Source organism: Protopterus annectens, chromosome 2.part1, assembly GCF_019279795.1.
Source record: "Protopterus annectens isolate FY-2018-M chromosome 2.part1, PAN1.0, whole genome shotgun sequence".
Classification (NCBI taxonomy): domain Eukaryota; kingdom Metazoa; phylum Chordata; order Ceratodontiformes; family Protopteridae; genus Protopterus; species Protopterus annectens.
Window position 1 is genome coordinate 558,956,139 of NC_056729.1, and position 21,827 is coordinate 558,977,965.

Genomic DNA, 21,827 nt, shown 5'->3' on the forward strand with positions numbered 1-21,827 from the left:
GCTTGAGTGTTTTCAGTGATCCATGAGCTAGTAAAAGTGGCCGAACTGGATCCAAAGATCAAATCCAAAACCATGTTTCGAATAGAAATCTACAACTAAAAATCATAACTGGAAATTAATGGAAATGTATAAATAGTAGCATGTTTTTATGTCCACTCCCACTGAATGCTTTGGGTTTGCAATAAGAAAAGACAACTGGAAACAACTTTAAAATACACAGTATTTGTGTATTTATTCGATTTTTTTCCCCAGGTGCCTTTTATATCCATGGCTCCTGGCCATCAAACTTCCCATAAATTAGACTCTACCCAGTGGTTCCCCATTAATAAGAAATTGCCCCAGTACAGTACAGGTGTAATTGCCATCCAAAGGGACAACCATACACTTGCCTTTATGACAGACCCCACCCCAGATGTCTCCTGCCCCAGTGTTACCTGTGGATTTACTACCACTGGGAAATGAATGGGTGCCCAGTAGAGGGGGACATCATAGTTGGTAGGCAGACAGGGTAAAAGTGCACTATGAACAATGTCAGGATAGGCAAAAAAGCAAAATTTCAATGCTCTTTTCCAAACTTTTTTTGCAACCATAAAAAAATCTGACATGTCTTTGGCATCACTTCACTGTTGTAAAAGAGTGATTGCAAGGGGTGTGTAGATGCTTATCTAGATCCACATATTCCAATATGTGACACAACAGTAACAGAGTTTGTTCTAGACAGAAGGAGTAGATTTTTCTGTTACTAAAAGAAGGCCACAGTGGTAAATTAGATAAGGCTACTCAAACATCTGGTTCCCCGATTTATTTCTCAAATGGAATATCTTTTGTGCGGAACATACATGTCCTCTCTGTGGCTGAAAGAGAGATGGATAAATGCTCTACCACCCTCACAAACACACATCCCAAAGATGTAAATGCTGAAAAACTGGTGACCCTCCAAACTGTCCTTAGCCAGGTGTATATGCAGCTACATGAATGCCATGATAGACTGGTGTCTCATCAAACAGAATTTCTCTGCTATACCGTAAAGCTCTAGAAGAGGCCTTAGTTCTCCTGTGACAATGAAGGAGATAAAGTATAATAAAATAAATAAAAGAACGAGTAGGAGGCCATCATGTAATTTGTTTTTAAATATTTTCCAGGCTGGTTTGGCAGGAGTCAGCCTACACTCACTTTAGATCCTCTGTACATAACATTTCTTCAAACTGCAGTTAAGACATACCTGTGAGGTAGTAATCAGTGGAAGAATTTTTACTTTCCAGGTGAGAAGACCTCTCCGCTATAAAGCTTTAGATACCCTCAAAATGGAAAAGGAGCAGATACGCAAGGGTTCTGATAATGCATCTGGCTGGTAAGCTTGAAGGTAAACTTCTCCAACTTTCCTATACATGTGCTGGATGACTTAAGTGTAGGGGTGCAATGGGGTGTTACAAGGATGTGGTTATTACCTCTGCAGTGATGCCTTTCTTATGCCTCTCCCTCCTACATTGCTTGCTCCCAATCTCCTCCGGTGGCTAGTCAAGGCATGCCCCATCAACCCCAGCATGCCTTCTCTCCCCTCTACCCACGAGAAATAAGCAGGCAACTTCATTATTTCTCTTACCTCTTATCAGCTACTCCAGCACCTGGGATGCTAGATGAACCAGGGTCATTTGGATCACAGTAAAGGTTTATTCCTCATTCCACAGTGACAATACCACCATCCTACATTTGTATATATTCTTTTTTATATCAAAAGGTGCTTCAACAAAGTATTAGTTTAAAGGTGTGCACACTTATGCAACCAGCATATTGTACGTTCATTTTTTATATTTTTTCCCCTAACAGATTTCTTTGTTTTTCAATTGAATTGTACAGGTTATAGGTCACATTAAAGGTGGGAAAAGTTTTGAAATGATTTATTGTGGTCTCATTTTTTATATCACAAAAAACTGGCATTTTAACAGGGCCACTTTTTATATTCACTGTATGTATATGTGTGTGTGTGTGTGTGTGTGTGTGTGTGTGTGTGTGTGTGTGTGTGTGTGTATATATATATATATATATATATATATATATATATATTTATATATAAAAAGCAGGGTGTGCAGCAGGCTTATTTACAATGTTTTATAATTTTATGATTCGACTAGCTGGATGCGAGTTATATGATGAGGTAACTCAAGCCAGTTTAATGCTTTGAATGCATAACAGTGAGGAGTATGGTATTTGTCATTAGCTGCAATCCTTGTGACTTTGTTGAAGCACTACTGTAGATTTTCAGGGAGATCTGGAAAATTGTGAGGACGGGTACATCACAGAGAAGTGTTGGTAAAAGGCAGGCGGGGTTATTGTTATTTTGGAGCAGTTAGTGAGCTGTTTGAAGAGATGAGTTATTTTGTGATGGGCTGGGGAATTTTTTTGGATTAAGGGGGCAGTATTTCTTATACTAAAGACCAGAATTTCTTAGGGTTGTAATGCAGTTTATTTCGGAAGACATGGTAGTAAAGTTTCTTATCAAGAGAGATTTGTTTTTGGTGAGGTTTCCAAGTTCTTTGAAGCATTTTTTTCTTTTGGAAGATTTTTGTTTTTGCTGCGTTTTCATGCCCTGTCTCTTTGTTGCATAAAGATTCTACTGTTTGTGGTAAGCCAGGGAGCATAGCTAAAGCTCACTCTTATGTCGCTGGCGTGCATTATCATTTAGTGTGTTCATGAAAACCGTATTGAATTCCTGAATGGCTTCATCTAGGGGAAGACTTTAAGAAGGCCCAGTTAACAGCTTTTAAGTTATTTATGAAGGTGTCTGGGTTAAACCTTGGTAGTTTGTGAGCCGATCTGTAAGCATGTTATTTGACTTGATGTAAAGTAGTTGTTGCTAAAGGATGGGTGGTGGTCACTAAGGGTTCCTAAGGAACTATATTTGTCAGGGTCATAAACCATATGGTGCTGTTGTTTTTAATACTATGATGACTAGGCATAAGTTGATAGAAACTATACAAATTTATGGAGGAAGTTGGGAAATTAGAAGTAAATATTTGGCCAGTCTGTATTCGCATTTCCTTAGATTATTTTTTCTTGTGGTACGGTGTTTGACAGCCAGGAGAAAATATTGTTAACCATGGTGATGTTATTTCCAGGTGTGATATACAGAGTTGTGATGCATAAGGTGTTTGCAACTATTTAGATTCAGGAATGTGATTAGGATTTCTGCATTTTGGAATGCAGGTATAATAGTAGTATAAAGGGAGATTTTGAGCTGGTCTGAGTGCAAGAGAGCAACTCTGCCTTCTTTTTTCTGTGGTCGATTTGTTCTAAAAATAATATAACCAGATGGAAATATTTCAGAGTCTTTAATACAGAGTTTTAGCCAAGTCTCTGTGACTGCTACAATATCAGGGTTATATAGGAGGATATCCAAGTGTGAAGTTCTGTTATTTTATTACATATACCAAAAATTACTTTAAATTTTGGAAATAGAGGGACCATCAGCTTCAAAACAGAATAAGAGATTCTGCAAAATTCTGTTCTGAAAGTTTATTCTTAGTCATTAATAGACAACTGTTCTGCAGCTCAAACCAAACAGAATACTCCAGGAGTAATCCCTAAGAAACGATGACAGAATTGTGAAACACTTGCCTTAACAGCAGCTGTATTAAAGAATGTATTTTATATTATTTTATTAATATACTTGCACTCCTCCATTGTTGTTATTTTGGCTTTAATGCATTTGTTATATTCTGTAGCATTCAATTTCACTGAAAAGAACAGAAAAAAACAATTACCTCATAATTTTCTGCGAAAAAAGGAAACTGCTTTTCCTGCAGGAACTGGGTCTTTGGTATATCCAGGCCATCTTCACCATACAGGAACTGCATTACACTGCCATCACTATCACGAACTGTCAGATCATACTGAACTACCAACCCTTCCAGGTGTTTTATGATGCATCTGAATCAAACAAGACTGCGTTATATGATTACATTCACACTGAGTTTAGCATTTATCAAATGATGCAGGAAACTTCAGATTTAGAAATCTAGGTAAACCAGGCCTTGAAAGAGGCACAAGCTCAATATATCAATATATGATTAACATCATTCAAAGCTAAAATTAACATTTCTTAATATGAAATGAAAATAAGTTATCACAACACTGTATTGAACCACAGGAGTCTGCTAATCTACAGTAGGTTTGCAAAATGCATTACTGTAAAAAAGAATAGCGTTCACCAACTCCACATGAGCAAAAAAATATTGCGCAACTAGCACTAGCAGCACAATAGTCTAGCTGGCAGAAAATTATGTGGTTATTATGAGAAATTACTACAATCAAGAAATTGAAGTAAGTGAAAGCAGAATTCTCAGTATATTTATACAAAGAACTCACTGTAACAACAGAAATCAGAGAGGCGGAAAGACTTTTCAATAATTTAAATGATTTTTATGTTACCATTCAGTCATTTCCTTTAAGGGAAAAATATACCTGGATGGCAGGTTGTATCCCTCTCATGATACTGCCCCAGTGCCACTGACTGACTTGTAAGCCAATATGAAGGGTAAATTTGCTCACACTACGTGCAAGTCATGACACAAATGCAAAGGTCTTAAACTATACTTAGCTTTTTGGGTATGTCAAAATAATAACAGAAAGGTGAAAGGATACCAGTACTGCTGTAAGATATTCTTCAAGATATTTGTTTTTCAGATAAGTACTTCACAACTCTGTCATTAGCCAACTTAGCTTCTCATTCTTTAAGTAAATCCACAAATAAAATTTTCTCCTTATCAAATGGAGTCTGGAATACACCTGGAACAACATTGAGTCATTTGCATGTTGGCACTACAAGGTTTGTAATAAAATCAGGAACTTGTCAGGTACAAAAATAAACAGCAGAATGTCTGTTTCGAAAGACAGACTAAACTATAACTCTTGTGGGGTTATATGCATCACTGGTTGTGGGTGTAATTCTGTCAAGAGGTATGTGGGACAGACTAAAAGAAAAGTCAAATTCTGAAACGTTTAGGGGATATTAGGAACAGTAAATCCAAAAGGCTTGTAGCGGAACATTTTCCTAAGAGCCATTCTGGTTTAGTTGTTAGTTTTTTCTTTAGCATTCTGACACAGCCTTATTTATTTATTTATTTATTTATTTGGGGTGACTTTGTCAGCAAGCTGAATGAATTAGAAAGCAAAATTATTCTTAACTATAAAACACTTAGTCCCAGGGGTGTGAATTTGGAAGTTAACTTGAATTTTTAATAATAGTTTCACACTAGCTACTATTTGTAAGTTTATAATTTTCTAGTAATTTATGTTGTTAATCATACATGATTGTAATAATTACTATTAGGTAATGTTGGATGTTATGGGGTATTGCATTTTTCTACTTTGTGGGTACTTTATTACGTAATTGTTTAATTATGTGACTAATTTAACTGGGTTCATCCTACATAAAATGTGTTGCTGTGCACTTTGTTTTTTATCTTGAGAAAGCGAATGGCCAAGATACCAGAAGAACTTTGTATTAAATCAAGATAGTTGAACAGCTTGGTTCTTTTTGTTGTGGTTTGGCATTTATATCACGTTATCGAAAGATGAAAATAGCGAACGCTATTTCATCAGCCCCAAAACATCTAAACGTGAAAATATCGAACATTCAGAACAGCGAATTTTTTCCCATGGAAAAAATTTGCTGCTCAGAAACACACACACACACACAACACAAACATATCAAACAAACAGCAACTACACACATACACTTAAATTCCTACATCTAACGCTACACTAAACTAAACATACACTGCTATCTACCCACTTACCAAAACCCTAACCCTAAGGTCCATCACTATTGCACACTCACCTAACCCGCGCCCTAACCCTAACTCACTTAAACTGCCCCTAACCCTAAAGTCTGTCACTATCGCACACACACCTAACCCGCGGCCTAACCCTAACTCACTTAAACCGCCCCTAACCCTAACGTACAAACAATCGCATACTTACCTGAACCCAACCCGTAACCTTCCACCACAGCACTAAGAATAGCGAAGCCACAGAAACGGCCAACCAAATTCTTTCCCGAGGAAATAATTCGCTGTTCTGCAGCTTTGCTATTCTTAGCATTCGCTGAATAGTGTTTGATATCAGAACATTCAAAGTTTTAATACTTCGATGTTCTGATATAGACCCGTGGTTTGTATGCTGTGTTTATTATGTTTTAATTTTATGAAGGCACAAATAAGCAACTGGCCTGGTATTTCTCAGCAGGGGTTGTTAATTTAAAGTGCACACTGTGTGTATGCTCCAAACCTGGCTATGAGAAAACAACCTAGACCTTTATCAGTGAAGATGCAATCCTTCCAGCAGAAGGAATTGAGTCTGACAAAACTGTGGCAGAAGGACAAAGTACTAAAAGTGGGAGACAGAGTGTTTCTGGAAAATGATTATCATTGTCCACTATGCAGAAGAGGAGTAAATTTATTCCAATAATCTGGGAATGTTGAGAAGCAGGCATGAAATTCAAGCTGCTGTAACCAGCTATTATCAGAATATTCTTTCCTGAAGGGACAAAATAATTTCTGATGCACAGCATGCTAAGGAGGAAATACAAAAATCTGTCCAACAAAATGTGAACTATGAAACAGAAGGAGATTCTACTTTTTGTTCTTTTGATAATAAAGACCACAGAGAGACCGTGCTAGTGATGCTTCAGAGACAGAAAAAAAGCACAAGGGTTGAGAAGAAGAACTGGCATCATGTTGGAAATGAAGCAGAGACTGGATTTGGGAGATGGAGATCAACAGGAATAAAACCAGCAATTCGGAAACTGAGAAATACATGTGGGATTACAAAGCATGAATTATATTTGTGAAACATGATAGAACAAGAAAACATGGTAATATTAGATTTTTTTTACTTTGTTAAACATGTAAGGGACTCTAAAGCATATGCCCATCTTCATGCCATTAATGTTTGGAAGAACATTTATGAGAAGGAAAGAGGCGGTTAAGAGTAAACTGCAAGTAAAACAAAATTCTTAACAGTAGTATTTCCGTAATACATGATATAATCTGCATGCTATAAAGTAAACTTTTCTCAGTTATGTTGAAGTGTAATGGGGATAATACAGTAAACAGGTGCCCCTGTTTTTTTTTTTCTTTCTTTCTTTCTACTTGTTCAGATTTTCAGAAATGTAGGCACTGCAATTTAAACAAAGAAGAAACATCTGGAAAACCTGATGTGCTTTTTCTTACTATTGCATAGGGGAATTAGTGAATTAAGGCCCTTGGTTTCATCTAGTAACATGTTTAACAGAAAATAAATAAATAAAAAAGAACATTGAATATAATAAAAACTTTTCCTCTGGTAAATAAGTGTTTGTAGAAGAACTCTGTATCTGTGTCTCCATGGAGACAATCTGATAAAGAGCAATAAAAGCAGAATACGTCTTTCTTCCAATAGCTAGGAGACATTTTCCAATTTAGAAGAGTAATAAAGATAAGACAAAAGCAGACAGAACTTAGTAGAAGCACAGCCTGTACCAATAGTCTTAGCATTAATAACCTTCCTTTTATGTTAATCCAAGTCTGTGTGTGTGGTTGTCAGTCTGGGACAACTGTTCCTATTAGGATGGTAAAACTTAAATACTTGAAGATGTACACACTTTTGTGTGTTCACAAAATTAGTATCAAGTTAATACATTTTAGGGGTGTTTGTGTGTGTGTGTGTGTGTGTATTTCAGAGGGCTTTCAATAAAACAAAAATTTTGTAAGATGTAACATAGGCTCAAACAGATATGACAAGAAACAACTGTATAAAAGATTAATTTGCCAAACATTAGTGTATGCATATAACACCAAAGTTGGAACTAGACACTTAAAAGTTGTTACACATAAAAGGTGGGAATAATAACTTCTTAATATAATCATGCTTCCTATATTATCTTTAAATGTAAATGGTCTCTCAGATGTTTATAAAAAAGATAGAATAGTGAACTATATTAAAAAATGTAGAGTCCAAATAGTTATGCTACAGGAGACAGATCTGGAAAGAAATGAACATGTGAATTTAATAAAGAAGGGTTTTCAGGACTGTTACTCAGCAGAAAACTTGAGACAAAGGAAAACATGAGTACTTATATTAATTGAAATAGGAGCTCCAACATTGATAAAGGAAGACAATAAATATAATAATGGTAGATTTGTGGTACTAAGGGGCTACTGGCAAGGGAGGTGGAGTACACTGGCATGTATTTATATTCCTCCTAAAATTGCTATATTAGAACTTAAGAAAATTCTGGAACAAACAATCAGCTTTCAGCAGGAAGTATTACTTATAGATGAAGAGTGGAATTGATTTGCAATAGTGAAGATGTATTGAGGGCCCAGAATGGAAAATATAACAAAGGAGGGTAGATTTTTGAAAAAAAAATGAAAATATTTGGCATGGAAGATGTGAATTCATTAGTAGTTCACAGTGAATTTACATATTATTCTCAGAGATACAAAAACTGGGCTAGGCAAGACAGAATTTATATTTCACGGGAACATGTGCATTTAACTGAAAGTTTTGATACGCATCCAATAACTATTTTAGATAACACTCCAATAATAACTAGAATAAAAAATGCAGGATAATGAAACAGAAATGAGACACTGGCTCTTTTCCACCTACCTGCTGAAAGGAGAGAAATTTAAGAAATGGGTAGTGGAAATTATTTAGGATTTATCAGAGAAGATAGAAATTTCTTCTGAAAACACAGCTTAGGAGTGGTATAAAATGAAAGTGGAGTTTAAAAATAGGATTTAAATGAAAGAGACATACGGTTAAGAAGTAACAAGAATAATTTAGAGGGATTGACAAAGGTTAAAGTATTGCAGAATAGGGTGAAATCTCACAGAACAAGAAGAGGAGCAATTGCAGAATGCTAAACAGAAAATAAGGGACTACCCTGACAATATGCATGAGTTTACAAAAATTGCTGTTAAGTCACTGTTTTCTGATAACTCCATAGCACAAAAAAAAAGAAGTTATGCTGTACCATAATGTTCCACCTATATTGTTGATCTTCACTTGACTGTAGACTCTGTTCTGAGCCTCATAATCGACTCGGCCATTATTCCAGCTCACGCCTTCCAAAAACTCAAGCTAGGCTCTACCCATAATGCTCCTCACCAAATTACCTTAGATTGAATTTGCCTACAATAGTGACAGACAAGAGGTAATAGATAAGAGACCATATCTCCTTCCCTGTTGTGAAACCAGTCTTTGAGAATATTTGGTCCACCAAGAGTTGTACGGCAGGGAGAAGGAAGGAGGGAATGTCAAGGATTAGTGAAGACTGACAATATTCCTAATCACCATCGAGCTGAATGATGCACATCCCGTAGAGACCTAATCCAGTTTGTAATGAGTAATAAAGGTATGAGGAGATGCTCATGTAGCTGTTGCACAATCATCATCTAAGGAAGCTCTGGCATGAAAAACTGCTACAGCTCTCACTGAATAGGCTTTCACAAGACATGGTAGGTGGAGTCCATTTTTTGTTGTAAATGAATGTGACACAGTCCTTAAGCCATCTTGCCAAAATAACCTGAGATACTGGATTACCTAAAGAGAGTGTAGAAAAGGCAATAAACATTTGGTCGGATTTTCTGATGTCCTTTGTTCTGTGAAGGTAAAAATGTACTTGTCTGTGTACATCTAGTAAGTATAGACAGTACTCCCCCCTTGATGGAAAAATTAAGAAAAAAGACTAGGATATATAAGGTTTGATCGATATTGGACTCTGAAACAACCTTTGGCAAAAAGTAAGGATTTGTCCTGAGGAAGATTTTGCACTTATGAAAAATCAAATAGGGAGGTTTGCAGGACTAGGCTTGAATTTCCAATATTCTCCTGGCTGAAGTGATAGCTACCAAAAATAAGGTTTTCCAGGGCAAGAACTTTAAGTCACAACTTGTAAAAGATTCAAATGGAGAAGAAATGACAGACTGCAGTACCAAATACAAACCACATGGGGCAGATGGGTTCTTTAAACAGAGGCCTGAGCATTAAGGTTCATTTCAAATAGGCTTTGCAAAGTTTATGTGACATACGTGATGAATGATTAAAACCAATATGGAAGTTAGATATCACAGCAAGATGCACCCAAATGGTAGCAGCTGATGAGCCAGACTCATACTAAGGCTAAGAAGCCTAAGACTTTGTCTACAGGTGTTGCATATGGGTCAATATTACAGTCAAGTGAATATTTAGTGAATTTTATCCATTGTTATGCTACAACTTTCTAGTTGAAGGCTTGTGGTGGGCCAGAATGATGCAATGAACCAGCGGAGTGAGAGAGGAATGCCTGGCAATCATGGGAACTGGACAAGTCATGCAGTGAGCCTGAAATGCTGAAGATTCAGATGAAACATTCCCTCTGGGTGGGACAATAGATCTGGAGCTGGGTCCAGTATCCAGGGTTTCCAAAGTAGATGAGGCCAAAGGAAGGGAAAACAGATTTGTCAAGGCCAGAATGGGGCAATGAGGATTATTTTGCTCTTCGACCTGTTAGCTGTCTTTAGAAACTGACATATTAGAGGAGTCAGGGGAAATGCATACAGTAAATTGGGGGCCAATTCTGAAGAACAGCATCTCTGGGTGACTCTCCCAGGGTGGGGGGGATTAAAGCAAAGTAATTGCTGCACTTGTTGTTCAGAGGGAACGCAAACAGATCACAGCAACGTTGATCCCAGCGGCAGGAATTCTTTCCTGCCACCACTGGATTGAGAGACCACTCGTGAGACAAGAAGATGGTTTTACTCAACTTGTCTGCAATCACATTGGAGCTTTGGAATGTGCGCTGCCATCAGAAAGAGGTTGGAGGAAATCGCCCATTGCCATACTCTGAGAGCTTCTCAACAAAGAGGGTATGACCTTGTTCCCCCTTGTTTGTTGATATATCAGACTACTGACATGTTGTCTGTTTGAACTGCAATCATTCCGAAGGGGAGGGTGTCTTGAAATGCTTGCAACGCTAAGAGCACCACTCTCATCTCTAGAACTTTGATATGCAACTTGGCCTCCTGCTGGGATCAAGTGCCTTTGACTGTCTTCCCCCGATAATGCCCCTGGGATGCATCCGTGGTCACTATGGCTTGGGGTTGAGGGGGAGCCAAGGGACAGCCCAACAAGATTTTGTTGCAGTGGAGCCACCAACTCAGGTTTTATTTGCAACGATTGGTGATCAAAATTAGATGAGACACTGATTCAACAAGGACCATTGGGCGCACAGAAGCCATTGAAGAATTTGTATGTGATAGAGGCTGCCATTGACCCTAGAGCATGTAGGATGAGTTTTTCTGCTGCTTTCTTGTTTTGAATGATCTGGCTTACTTGTGACCTGATCATTTGGAGTCTTTCTAGGGAAAGTGATGCAAAGCCGGTGACTGTGTCTAGCACAGCTCCAATGAATTCCAGTTGTTGTGATGGTTCCAGGTGGGATTTTCTGATGAAGAGTATAATCTCATGCCTTTACGAGTTGATGCCTGGTGGAAGCAGTAAGGAGCCAGTTGTCTAGATATGGAAATACTCGGAATCCTAGCAGTCTGAGATGCACTGCTGCCTCTGCCATGCATCTGGTAAACACCCTGGGGTCTGTGGTGAGACCAAAGGGCAGTGTTCTAAACTGATAATGACTGGCTCCCAGCAGGAAGCGAAAAATCTTCTGGAGCGCTTGCCCATTTTTATGTGGTAATATGCATCTTGAAGATCTACTGAGGACATCCAGTCATCGTTTTGCAAGAATGGAAGTATTGACTGTACCGAGACCATCCAGAATTTGGTTTGTTGAACTGATTTGTTCAACTGGCTGAGATCCAGAATCGGTCTCCAGTCCCCTGTTTTCTTTGGCACTAAAAAGAACCTCGAGTAAGTTCTGGATCCTCTCTGGTCTGGTGGGACTGCTTGGATGACTCTTTGTCGAGCAGTCTTTGAATTCCTAAGACTGCCGCTTCCCTGTGACTGGGTGGAACATTCGGGAATCTTTTTGGTCTTTTTGGTTTCATTGAAAGGAGAATGTTGTAACCTCTGGAAATGATCCCCCTGCACCCATCTGTCCGTCGTCAGGTCTAGCCAAACAGATTGGTTCAGGGATAATCGTCCCCTGACTGCCTCCAGAGGAAGGCAATCAGGCCTCCTTTCAGGAGAGCTGGTAGGAGCTACCAGAGAAAGAATCTCTGGACTCCTGGTTCTGCGAGCCATTTCTGCCTCTTGGACTGTGTCTTTCATTATTACTTCCCCCTCTGCCCCGGGGGAAGTCATTGCCACCTGAGTCTTGGAAAGGTCCTTGGGTCTTTTTGAACCATAGCCTCCCACTTCTCTGATTCCTAGAGTAGGGCCGTTGAGGAGTGGAGAAGCATACTGCCACAGCAGAAAGGGTCTTATCTTTCTCACATCTAGCTACAGTCTCTCTAACCTTGGGGCCAAACAGGGATGATCCGTCAAATGAAGCAATGATGAACGAAGACTTAAATGGCTCCGCAAAGTCACATAAGTGCATCCGGGTGTGTCTCCTAATGGCTATACCTGAACCTGCTGCTCTTGTCCCTTATACTGCATGAGCAATTAGCCTCATGGACAAACTGGAAATCGATTCACGGGTGGCAAGCTGAGAAGTAACCTTATCTTGGACCCCTTCAGCTACTGCTCCTATAAGAGTAAATGCTCTTTAATCAGATCTCTCTGAAGCCTGGTAAAATGCGCCATATAATTCAAGGACCTGAGAGCAATGGTCGATGAAGCATATACACGCTTTCCAAACCTATTCATAGTCTTAGACTCCTTGTTAAGAGGATGGACAGTTGGACTTTCTTCGGCTAGTTCCTTTTTAGTGGCTGCCGCTACCACCATGGTGTTTACGGTAATACCCTTAGCCCAGTGTTGCTCATCTTTTGGGGTAGAGAGAATCCGATCAGGTCTTTTAGAGATCGGCTCCACAGAGTCTGGAATTTTACAGGCCTGCTGAGCGATCAGTTTAATAAAATTGCCAAGCAGGTGGAGAGATCCAAGAGGTAGAGGGCTGGGTGTGAAAAGCCTCTAGGTATACAGATTCCTCTGTGGAAGGCTGGATGGTAGTCCAGCCACCCCTCTGTTTCAGGATTTCTAGGATGCCCCCGAAGGAAACACCTTCAGGGGGGTGACTTGGGGAACCTTTCCCTTCATCAAAACTGGTATCCTCCATGAAGGACTCTTCAGGGGAGTCCAAGTGCTTCCTCTTGCACTTTTTCTTCGAAGGTACCTCTTTGGTGGGATGCTCAGGAGAGGTATCTGAAGATGATATAACCAGTGTGGTTCGCTCCTGATGCCTTTGTGCCCTCTGTCCCAGGGAAGAGGCTGGAGAAAGCTCCAGTCCAGGGGTTAGACAAGTTATATGGCCGACAGAGAAGGTATAGACTGTTTGTCCAAAGGCCTTCTCCATAGCCAGGAAGGCAGCCCCCCTCCCGTAGAGGGATGGGAGCCCGGAACCAAAACAGGCTCCTTCGGAAACGTGGTCCCACCCAGCACGGAGAAAGCTACCTCAAAAGCAGAGGCCAGGGTTGAACTTGCATATGCCGAGACCACAAGGGGCATGGAGGACTCTGAAAGAATCGAAGTCGAACCATGCCCCTCGGAACTGGCAATGAAGCCTCGACCCCAGGATGTCTCCATCTCTGACAAACCAGAAGAGCTCAGGGCAGCTATCAGTACTGGAGAAGGAGTCCTGACTGGCACTGAAACAGCTGAAGCCAGGAGAGTTGGTACCAGGGGCTTTGAAAACTCAGCTGGAGTCGAAAGAGGGATTTGCAGTGGTGTAGAAGAATGCAAGATTCCAGAGCTAAACAGGCTAGGAACCAAAGATGGAGGTAATCCCCTCGCCATCAGAAGATGGTCAACCAGTCTCATAATGTCTGACTCCGACAGGCTCTTAGTGGACTGAGACCTTGGTGGCCATCTCTCCAAAAATGGACTTGGAGGACAGTCCACAAATGGGTCGATCAATGGTGAATAAGATGTCCTCGGAAAAACTATTATCTGAGAGTCCTTTGGTAACAAATGTTCTGTCGGTACCGAAGGGAGAGTTGTCTGCACCAATACCAGAGTTGAAGAGGTCAGTGTCGAGGAAGTAATAACTTTTCCCACCGATGTTGAGAAGACAGTCGGCAATGTGGGAGACTTAGCCAATTTTGAGGATGGTTCAGAGGAGGCTGTCGAAACTGAATGAGTGTGCTTTTTTTGGTTTAGAAGCAGAAGATGAAGATGAAGAAGAGCTGGCTTTTGTTCTGGGACCAGAGATAGCCTCTTCAAATTCAGATTTGAGAAGTCCTTTAAGTATGAGCTTATTTTTGCTCTCTGTCAGGGTTCCAGCAGAAAACCCTTGGCAGATGACACAATCTTCCTTAAGATGGACAGCACCAAGGCAATAAACACAAAAGGTGTGCCCATCTGAATTTGGTATTTTCCTTTTGTACTTTTGACACCTCCTAAAACCGGAGGAGCCTTTAAAGGGTTTGTCAGCCATGAGAGAAGCTAAGGCCACATAACACATGCAGTCACAGATTAACAAGAGAAAGATTTTTTTTTTTAAGTAATACAAAAGGAAGGGGGGAAATTACCAACAATGGTAAAGGAGGTTACCCGAAGGTAAAGGGGATGAGTACCAATGATGGTATGTTAGATTACATAATGGTAGAAGAGAGGAAGCCACTTGCACACACACCTAATAGAATATAGAGAAGCGGGTACACAAAAATATAGTAAAGAACAGAATTTATAGGTATATATTACGAAAAAACTAATTTACAGCTAGATGAAAAGCCAAGGCTCGAGAGGTTGGTTGAGCATCTGGCACTACGAAGCGACAAATGAGATCTGGGGTAATTTGGTGAGGAGCACTATGGGTAGAGCCTAACTCGGACGTTTTTGGAAGGCACGAGCTGGAATAATGGCCAAGTCAGTTCCGAGGCTCGGAACTGAGACCACAGTCAAGGATTACGTGAAGATTGACAACATCGGATCTTTTAGGAGAATGACTCTTGCAGCAGAAAGTAGAAAGGGTTGTCGCCAAGCTTAGGGAGCCCATAACAAGGAAAATACCAAGGGATCCTATAGAGGTACTAGTAATACTTCTGAAATTTTATGAAAGTCTGTATAAAGCAGAGAAATACGGAAATCAAGAAAAGGTAGAAATGGAAATGTTTATGGAAGAATTAAATATCCCAAGGTTAGAGGTAGATGACACTCAATTACTAACAGGATAGGAGGAGATGAAATAATTAAAATGGTGATATATAACCAATGCACTGGAAAATCCCAAGGAATAGATGGTATTCCTATGGAAGTTTGGAAGATAGGAGGAACACTGACAAAGATTTGCAAGGTTTTGTTTAACAGTATTTTAAGAGGCAGAAAAACACCAACATCCAGGAAGAAAGTGGTGGCGGCTGTAATACCTAGAGGGTAAAGACCTATCAGATCTAGCTTCACACAGGCCCACTTCAATCCTAAACCATGATTATAAAGTGTTTATTCTATAATGGCTACAAGAATTGCAAAGGTGATGCCAAAACTGATAGATATACATCAATGTGATTTTGTAGACGGAAGGCAAACATTTGACAACATTAGCAGAATACTGATGATCCAGAGGGAAGCAGAATGTAAGAAAATACCACTGTTATTGGTGGGTCCTGATGTAGAGAAAGCGTCTGACAGAGTAAGCTTTGTGTTTATGAGCAATGCAATATAAGCATTTGCATGCCCTGATAAAATTATAAGGTTGATTAGGAGGATATATGAGGGACTGGAGGCAAAAACTGAAGTGGGCAGGTTCCTCTCTGATAATTTCTGTTTGAGCAGAGGAACAAGATAGGGGTGTCTTCTTTCCCCTTTGTATTTGCATTATATTTAGAACTATTGGCAAAGAAAATAAATGACTCAGAAATTCAAGGATATAATTGGTATGGCAGTAACAAAAAGTTGTCTCTATTTGCATTTCATATTATCTTATACCTGATAAAACCAGAAAAGGACATTTCATTGTATTCTAGTGTGGCAGGTAGGGATATGTGGGGAGAGAATAAACACAAGATAACAAAAACTGAGAAATTGGAATCTGTTTTATGGATATGAATAGCAAAATACAAACAGTTAAAATGTTTGTAGTCCCTTTAGTTTTATACACAGGTCAGGCATAATTTTTATCAACCAGGGGAGAAGTTGTGGATAGCAACTAAGAAAGAGTTGACAGATTTTTATCTGGTAGGGAAAAATGGCAAGAGTCAAGTAGGATACGCCGATTCTTCCAACAGAGCAAGTTGGTTTTGGATTGCCCAATTTGAAGGGGCATTTCAGAGCTACACAGTTAAGGCTCCAAAATGCAGCACAAGCAGAAACCTATAGTTCAAAGTGGAAATAGATGATGAAATGGGGGGATGCTCAAGAAACAAGGAGAGACTGGGATTTTGGATGCAGATCCTTAAGGAGAATAACACTAACCATACAAAATATTATATTCATAAAGTAGCAGAAAGTATTCTAAGAGCTAGGCCAACACAGGAATGGAGAAAGAAGATTCTGCCAATAGGGATAACTGCAATTAGCGATACAGACAATAGGCTGGAATTTATTTGAGAAAACTGGCAAAAGAACTAATGTATTGGGAGCAAATAAATAGAGATGGAAAGTAACAGAATGGAAAGAGGCCCAGAATTTATTTGGACTGCAGGCTAGAGATTACCTTCCCTATCAAGAGTTAGATATCAGAGTACAGGCAAAGAGAAAGTAATAGGGGTATCCTAAGCGAATGACCAGCACTGGTAGAGTTTTTAGTAGAATCTAGAACAGAAGATGCTGTTAAAAAGGAATAATTAGTACAGCATATGAAATATTGCATGGTAACTATAAGAATCAATCAGAGGAAGTAAGAAAGGATTGGGAAAAGAGAATGGATAAACAATTCACAAAGAAACAATAGGGGATACATGTATGTCCCCTAAACATGCATCAAAAGCTAGAAGACTTAGGATCTTTGCTTGGAAGTGTTTACATAGCTATTTTATACCTCAAGTGGACTCCAAAGAATTTTTCCTCGGGTAGAGATCAAATGTTGGAGATGTGATGGGGAAGAAAGAAATAATTGGGAACTTATTTTCTGGAAGTGTAATGAGTCGGCAGACTCTATCTAAAATATTTGTGGAATGAACTGGTATAACTAAGAAAATGATTTTTTGAGCTATGAAGTAGAATCAGAATTGCCTAGACATAGTATGGCTTTGCTGAGTATAATTATGGTGGCTGTCAAAAAAGCAATTCCTAGAAAATGGAAATCCAAGTCTAAACCAACATTGATAGTAGTAATGAATACAGTAGCCAAGATAAAACAATTGGAAATGGGATCTGTAGAAAACATTAGGAGCAAATTACATAGCAAAAATGAGAATTGTGGGAACAATACATGCAGATGTGGAATGAGGTTTAAAAGAAGGTATGATCTGAATGAGCTATGTAATGTTTGACAGTGACTGGATGCATTATAAGTGATATATAATGTTTGCAACTAAAAGTATGTCAATATAGTTTGTTTTCATTTACATAGATGCATGATTGCCCATATTGTAAGTGATAATTTAATAAAGATGTTTCTTGTTAAAAAAAAAACTTATGTACAATGTTTGTAAATGTGAACTTGTTAATACATTTTGATTACTTTACTATAAATGTAAGTTTGGCCTATGTCACAATGGACAGTTCAATAAAGGTATTTGGGGGAAAAAGACATTTAAATTACTGAAAAAGCTGATATACAACATATTTTATCAGCTAGTCTAGACTATAACTAATTTTAGTTAAACACATTGTGCCATACCTATCACTAGCTTTCAAGACTAGAACAGAGTTTAGAAAGTTTTTACAGGCATCTCTCTCCCTCTCTCTGTATACGCTACAGTAGGAAAATTCAGCAATTAATTATCCCTGCTAACAGTGTCTGTCTCTCTCTTTCTCTCTCTCTCACATGAATCCATAGTACTTCCTCTATCTTCAGCTCTGAATTTTAGCAGATAGTTTTTTTTCCACAGTTACAGACTTTTAGGGGGTGTAGTCCCAGATAAGGTAAAATATCCTTTGCCTTAGAATACCATCTACAAGAACTATTAAGCTTCAAGCACTGAAAATGTAGGCACAGCATAGTTTGTTTCAATTAATCAACCTGCAGTACATTTCCCCAGTAATAAATGTACAATTTTTCATATAAAACTTAACAATGAAACATCTTTTAAATATTGCGTATACATGCTAAAAAGGCAAGTGCAATGCAACTTCCTTTAACTTTTAAATACTTTTTTTTTACATTTTGTTAATTCAATGCAACTCTACTATACCTTAGTTCACTTCTCTTCTGCCATGTTTCCCTTTTGAAAAAAACATTTACATTTTTGTCAGCTTATCTCTACAATAACAAAAAGATAAAACATGCATGTAGTGTTTCATCATAGCCCAAAAAAAGTAAGATGGCAAACAGTTATAACAGTATAACTCTGAAGGACTGACAATCCAAACCAGTACTGCCTCTGGAAATAGCACCCAGCTTGTAACACTTTCTGATTTCAGTGCTCAGCAATCTATTCACAAATTCACAAGTTATCTGCAGGTAAGGGAGCTCTAGTGGCCCTTGTTATAGATTTATGTTACATGGCAGACTAAAAAATGATATGTATATTGCCAGCTGCCATGGGAAAATGTATTTTTCAAAGACACAGGAGATGTTTGTATGCCATGAACGAAATAGGAAATCTGACCTGATAGCCATGTCTTTTTTTTTCAATCACTTCAGCAAAACTGATCCATGCACATTCAGGTGGTAAATATCTACTCTTCATTATTTGTTGAGGCAAGAATAATGGATGCTGTGCTGTCCAGTTAAGGAGAAAAGCTGTGACCATTTTTGGGAATAAATGGAAGGCTTCTTCTCACTGATACCTATCCAAATGAAATACTGTGTGATGGGACTACACATAAGAAATTGCAATTCAGAAATTCTTAATTGGGTCAGAGCTACAAGAAATATAAACAGGATCTTTCAAGAAAGCTAATTAAGAGCTACTCTAGTTATTACAAAGGATCTGAAGAAAAATTATCTCTTAATAAAGTTTGTATCTCAAACTGGGAAAAAGAGAATAATATGGTGACCTCATTTGTAAACATCCACTGAAAATAGCTCTTACAGAAGGCTTGGCAGACATTGAAGTCTGCTGACCTACATGACAAATCTTTTCAGACATTAACCTTTATGGAAAAATAAGCAAGATGTAATCTGGACAATGAAAATAAATTAACAAAATCCACTATCATTAATCATGTCTACACAATGAAAACACATAAAACCAAACAAAATTGCATTACAAAAGTATAAACATACTAAAAATGTCACCAAGCACTCCTAAACTACTGTTGCAAGGAGATAAGAACCCACACCCCAATCTGTATTCATGCTATCGCTGACTTCATACAAATTCTGAGAAAATGGAGAAGTGCAAAACAAAGTAAAACTTGCATTTTACATTCTAGACTCGCCCTACACAAAACCACGACATAGCATCTGTGACAGACCAAGTTCTGACATACTTCAATATTGATAACTACAGCATACAAATTTCTCAATGTTAGATATACTGTGTTCCAAAATAAGAGACACACAAACCGTAGGTTCCCTGTTCACCTGTCCTAACAATTCCAGGATAGAACACTGTGGTGTTTGCAACCTATCAGCACTGGCCCAAACTGAAAGTGTTTTCACTGTGGCCATACAACATTGTCCTTGTGGGCAACAGTAAGCATAGGTGTAGAAAAAAACAATAGAGAAAATGGATTCGGGATTTTTGTTTATTTTCCTCCACACAAGAACTGAAACACCAGCTTTCAGCCTACTTGGCACTGATAAAACTTTTCCTGTCTTCAGCTTCCTCCCCTTTACCTATACATTACTATGTGCCAACATCTTCCTCAAGGTCAAGAGTAAGGCATTCGAAGAACAGCACACACCACACAGTCATGGTACACCAACCACCATGCTAGGAAGACCACACTACCATCAGACTTGGGGATGGTGGAGAAGGATATTGAGGAAGCTGAACCACAACTATGCAGATCTATCATTATAAGCACATTTATTTATTTAACATTTGTTGACCGGGAAAGTCCGACTAGGACAGAGCCTGTTTTCAGTGGAGGCCAGGGGAGAAATGTTCCAGAAGCTTGTCTTTGGAAAGTGGGAGGAAACCCACTCAAAGGCAGGGAGGACATGCAGACTCCGCACAGAAGGTACCCCAGTTGAGAATCGAACCGGAGAACCTCTTGATGTAAGGCAACAACCTAAAGTGCAGCACCACTGCGCTGCCCACATAACTTTCAAAACTGACATGATCGGGTTTATCCTCCTCAACCACTAGGATAGAGTCCACAGAAGTCCTTACACTGTGGCCTCATGAAATGATAACCTGAATAGTTGTCTTTCCAAAGGAGGACAGAGGACCTGGAAACCAAATCCAGCTTGAAATGAGCTGTCAAAATAGTCAGAAAAGCCTGCATTGCTCTGGGCACACATCTTCGATGGAGGCATGCTCAAAAAAAGGTCTGCAAAGTAGTTACAGCCATCATATAAGGAGCCTTAGCTCATCTGGTAACATCTTGCTATGGTTATTGTAAGAAAACTTAAAATAGTCAGCCATCTAAACAAAGTGTATTTGATAACATGTGTACCCAATTTGCTATATGCTTAAAACAGCCGCCAAATGTTTTTATAGTATCTTCTCCACTTTAGATAAAAACATAATCGTTTGTATGTGTATCCATACAACGCATTAAACATTTTCATATGTTAGAACATAGTTGGAAAAATATTAGACATTTAACAGCCAGATTAAGATTAGCTTCTACCTGTAACCAAAACTGAAAAACAAGGATAATCTTGGTTATTTTAGGAAGGAAGGATGACGTTTTGTAGGATTACCCTGTCCTTGTGGAAGGCCATGAATGCAGAATCAATATGCAACCCCTAAAGCACAGAAATACTTCTTGCAGAAGTAACAAGTAAGGAAAACGTTTTCTAAGGCAGACATTTCAAACTTGCTTTAGAGGCTGGCTCCAAAGCATAAGCTTCTCTAGTTTAAAATGAAGATCACATTGTGGAGCAGTCTCCATAAGCAACAGTCTGATAAGAAAGTTATCACTGAAAAAGGCCTTTGAAAATTTTGGAAAAGATACTGAAGAATTCTGAAATCCCTGGCAGAAATTTGAGATAGCACCCATTTGGATGTTAAAGGAAGCATAGCTCAAACCAGAGCCGAAATGTTGTGCCAATTAATCTACAGGTACCAGATTCATAAAGAAGGCCATGTCACTTCTCCAAGGCTCAAAATTAAAAATATCCATTTGCTTCTGTACATTTTTCTGGGATTGAGCTTTGGGGAAGAAATAAGGATCTGCATTATACTGGGCATCCCTAGCTATCACTGGAAATGAAAAATAAACAAGCTTAATAAATGTCCAGCTGAGGCTTGCCTGACAAGTGAGTTGGCAAGGTGTTGAAAAATGCAGCCAGAAATGTATCTCCATTTGGTGAGGCCAGAGCAAAGAGAACCAAATTTGCTATGACCAAAATAGGGTGATGAGAATGATATTGGCTCTGCTCACGTTTTGCACTCTATATAATCTTGACAATAATGGAAACTTAGGGAAAGGTATAAAGGGAACTGAAGTCTACTAAGGCCAGTATCTTAGATGGAGAGTCAGGAAAAGACATAACTGCACTTGTAAACATTTGAGGAAGC

At 38.9% G+C, this 21,827-nt stretch overlaps 1 protein-coding gene across 1 annotated transcript in view; it reads right to left on the reverse strand.

Annotated features, from left to right (window-relative positions):
• The window catches only part of POLR1A (RNA polymerase I subunit A), a 2,269,619-nt gene that overhangs the window by 879,327 nt on the left and 1,368,465 nt on the right, over positions 1 to 21,827 (reverse strand). The window contains exon 22 of the mRNA XM_044062330.1: positions 3,762 to 3,927. Coding sequence (XP_043918265.1) covers positions 3,762 to 3,927 — 166 coding nt within the window. The remainder of the gene's footprint in view (positions 1 to 3,761; positions 3,928 to 21,827) is intronic.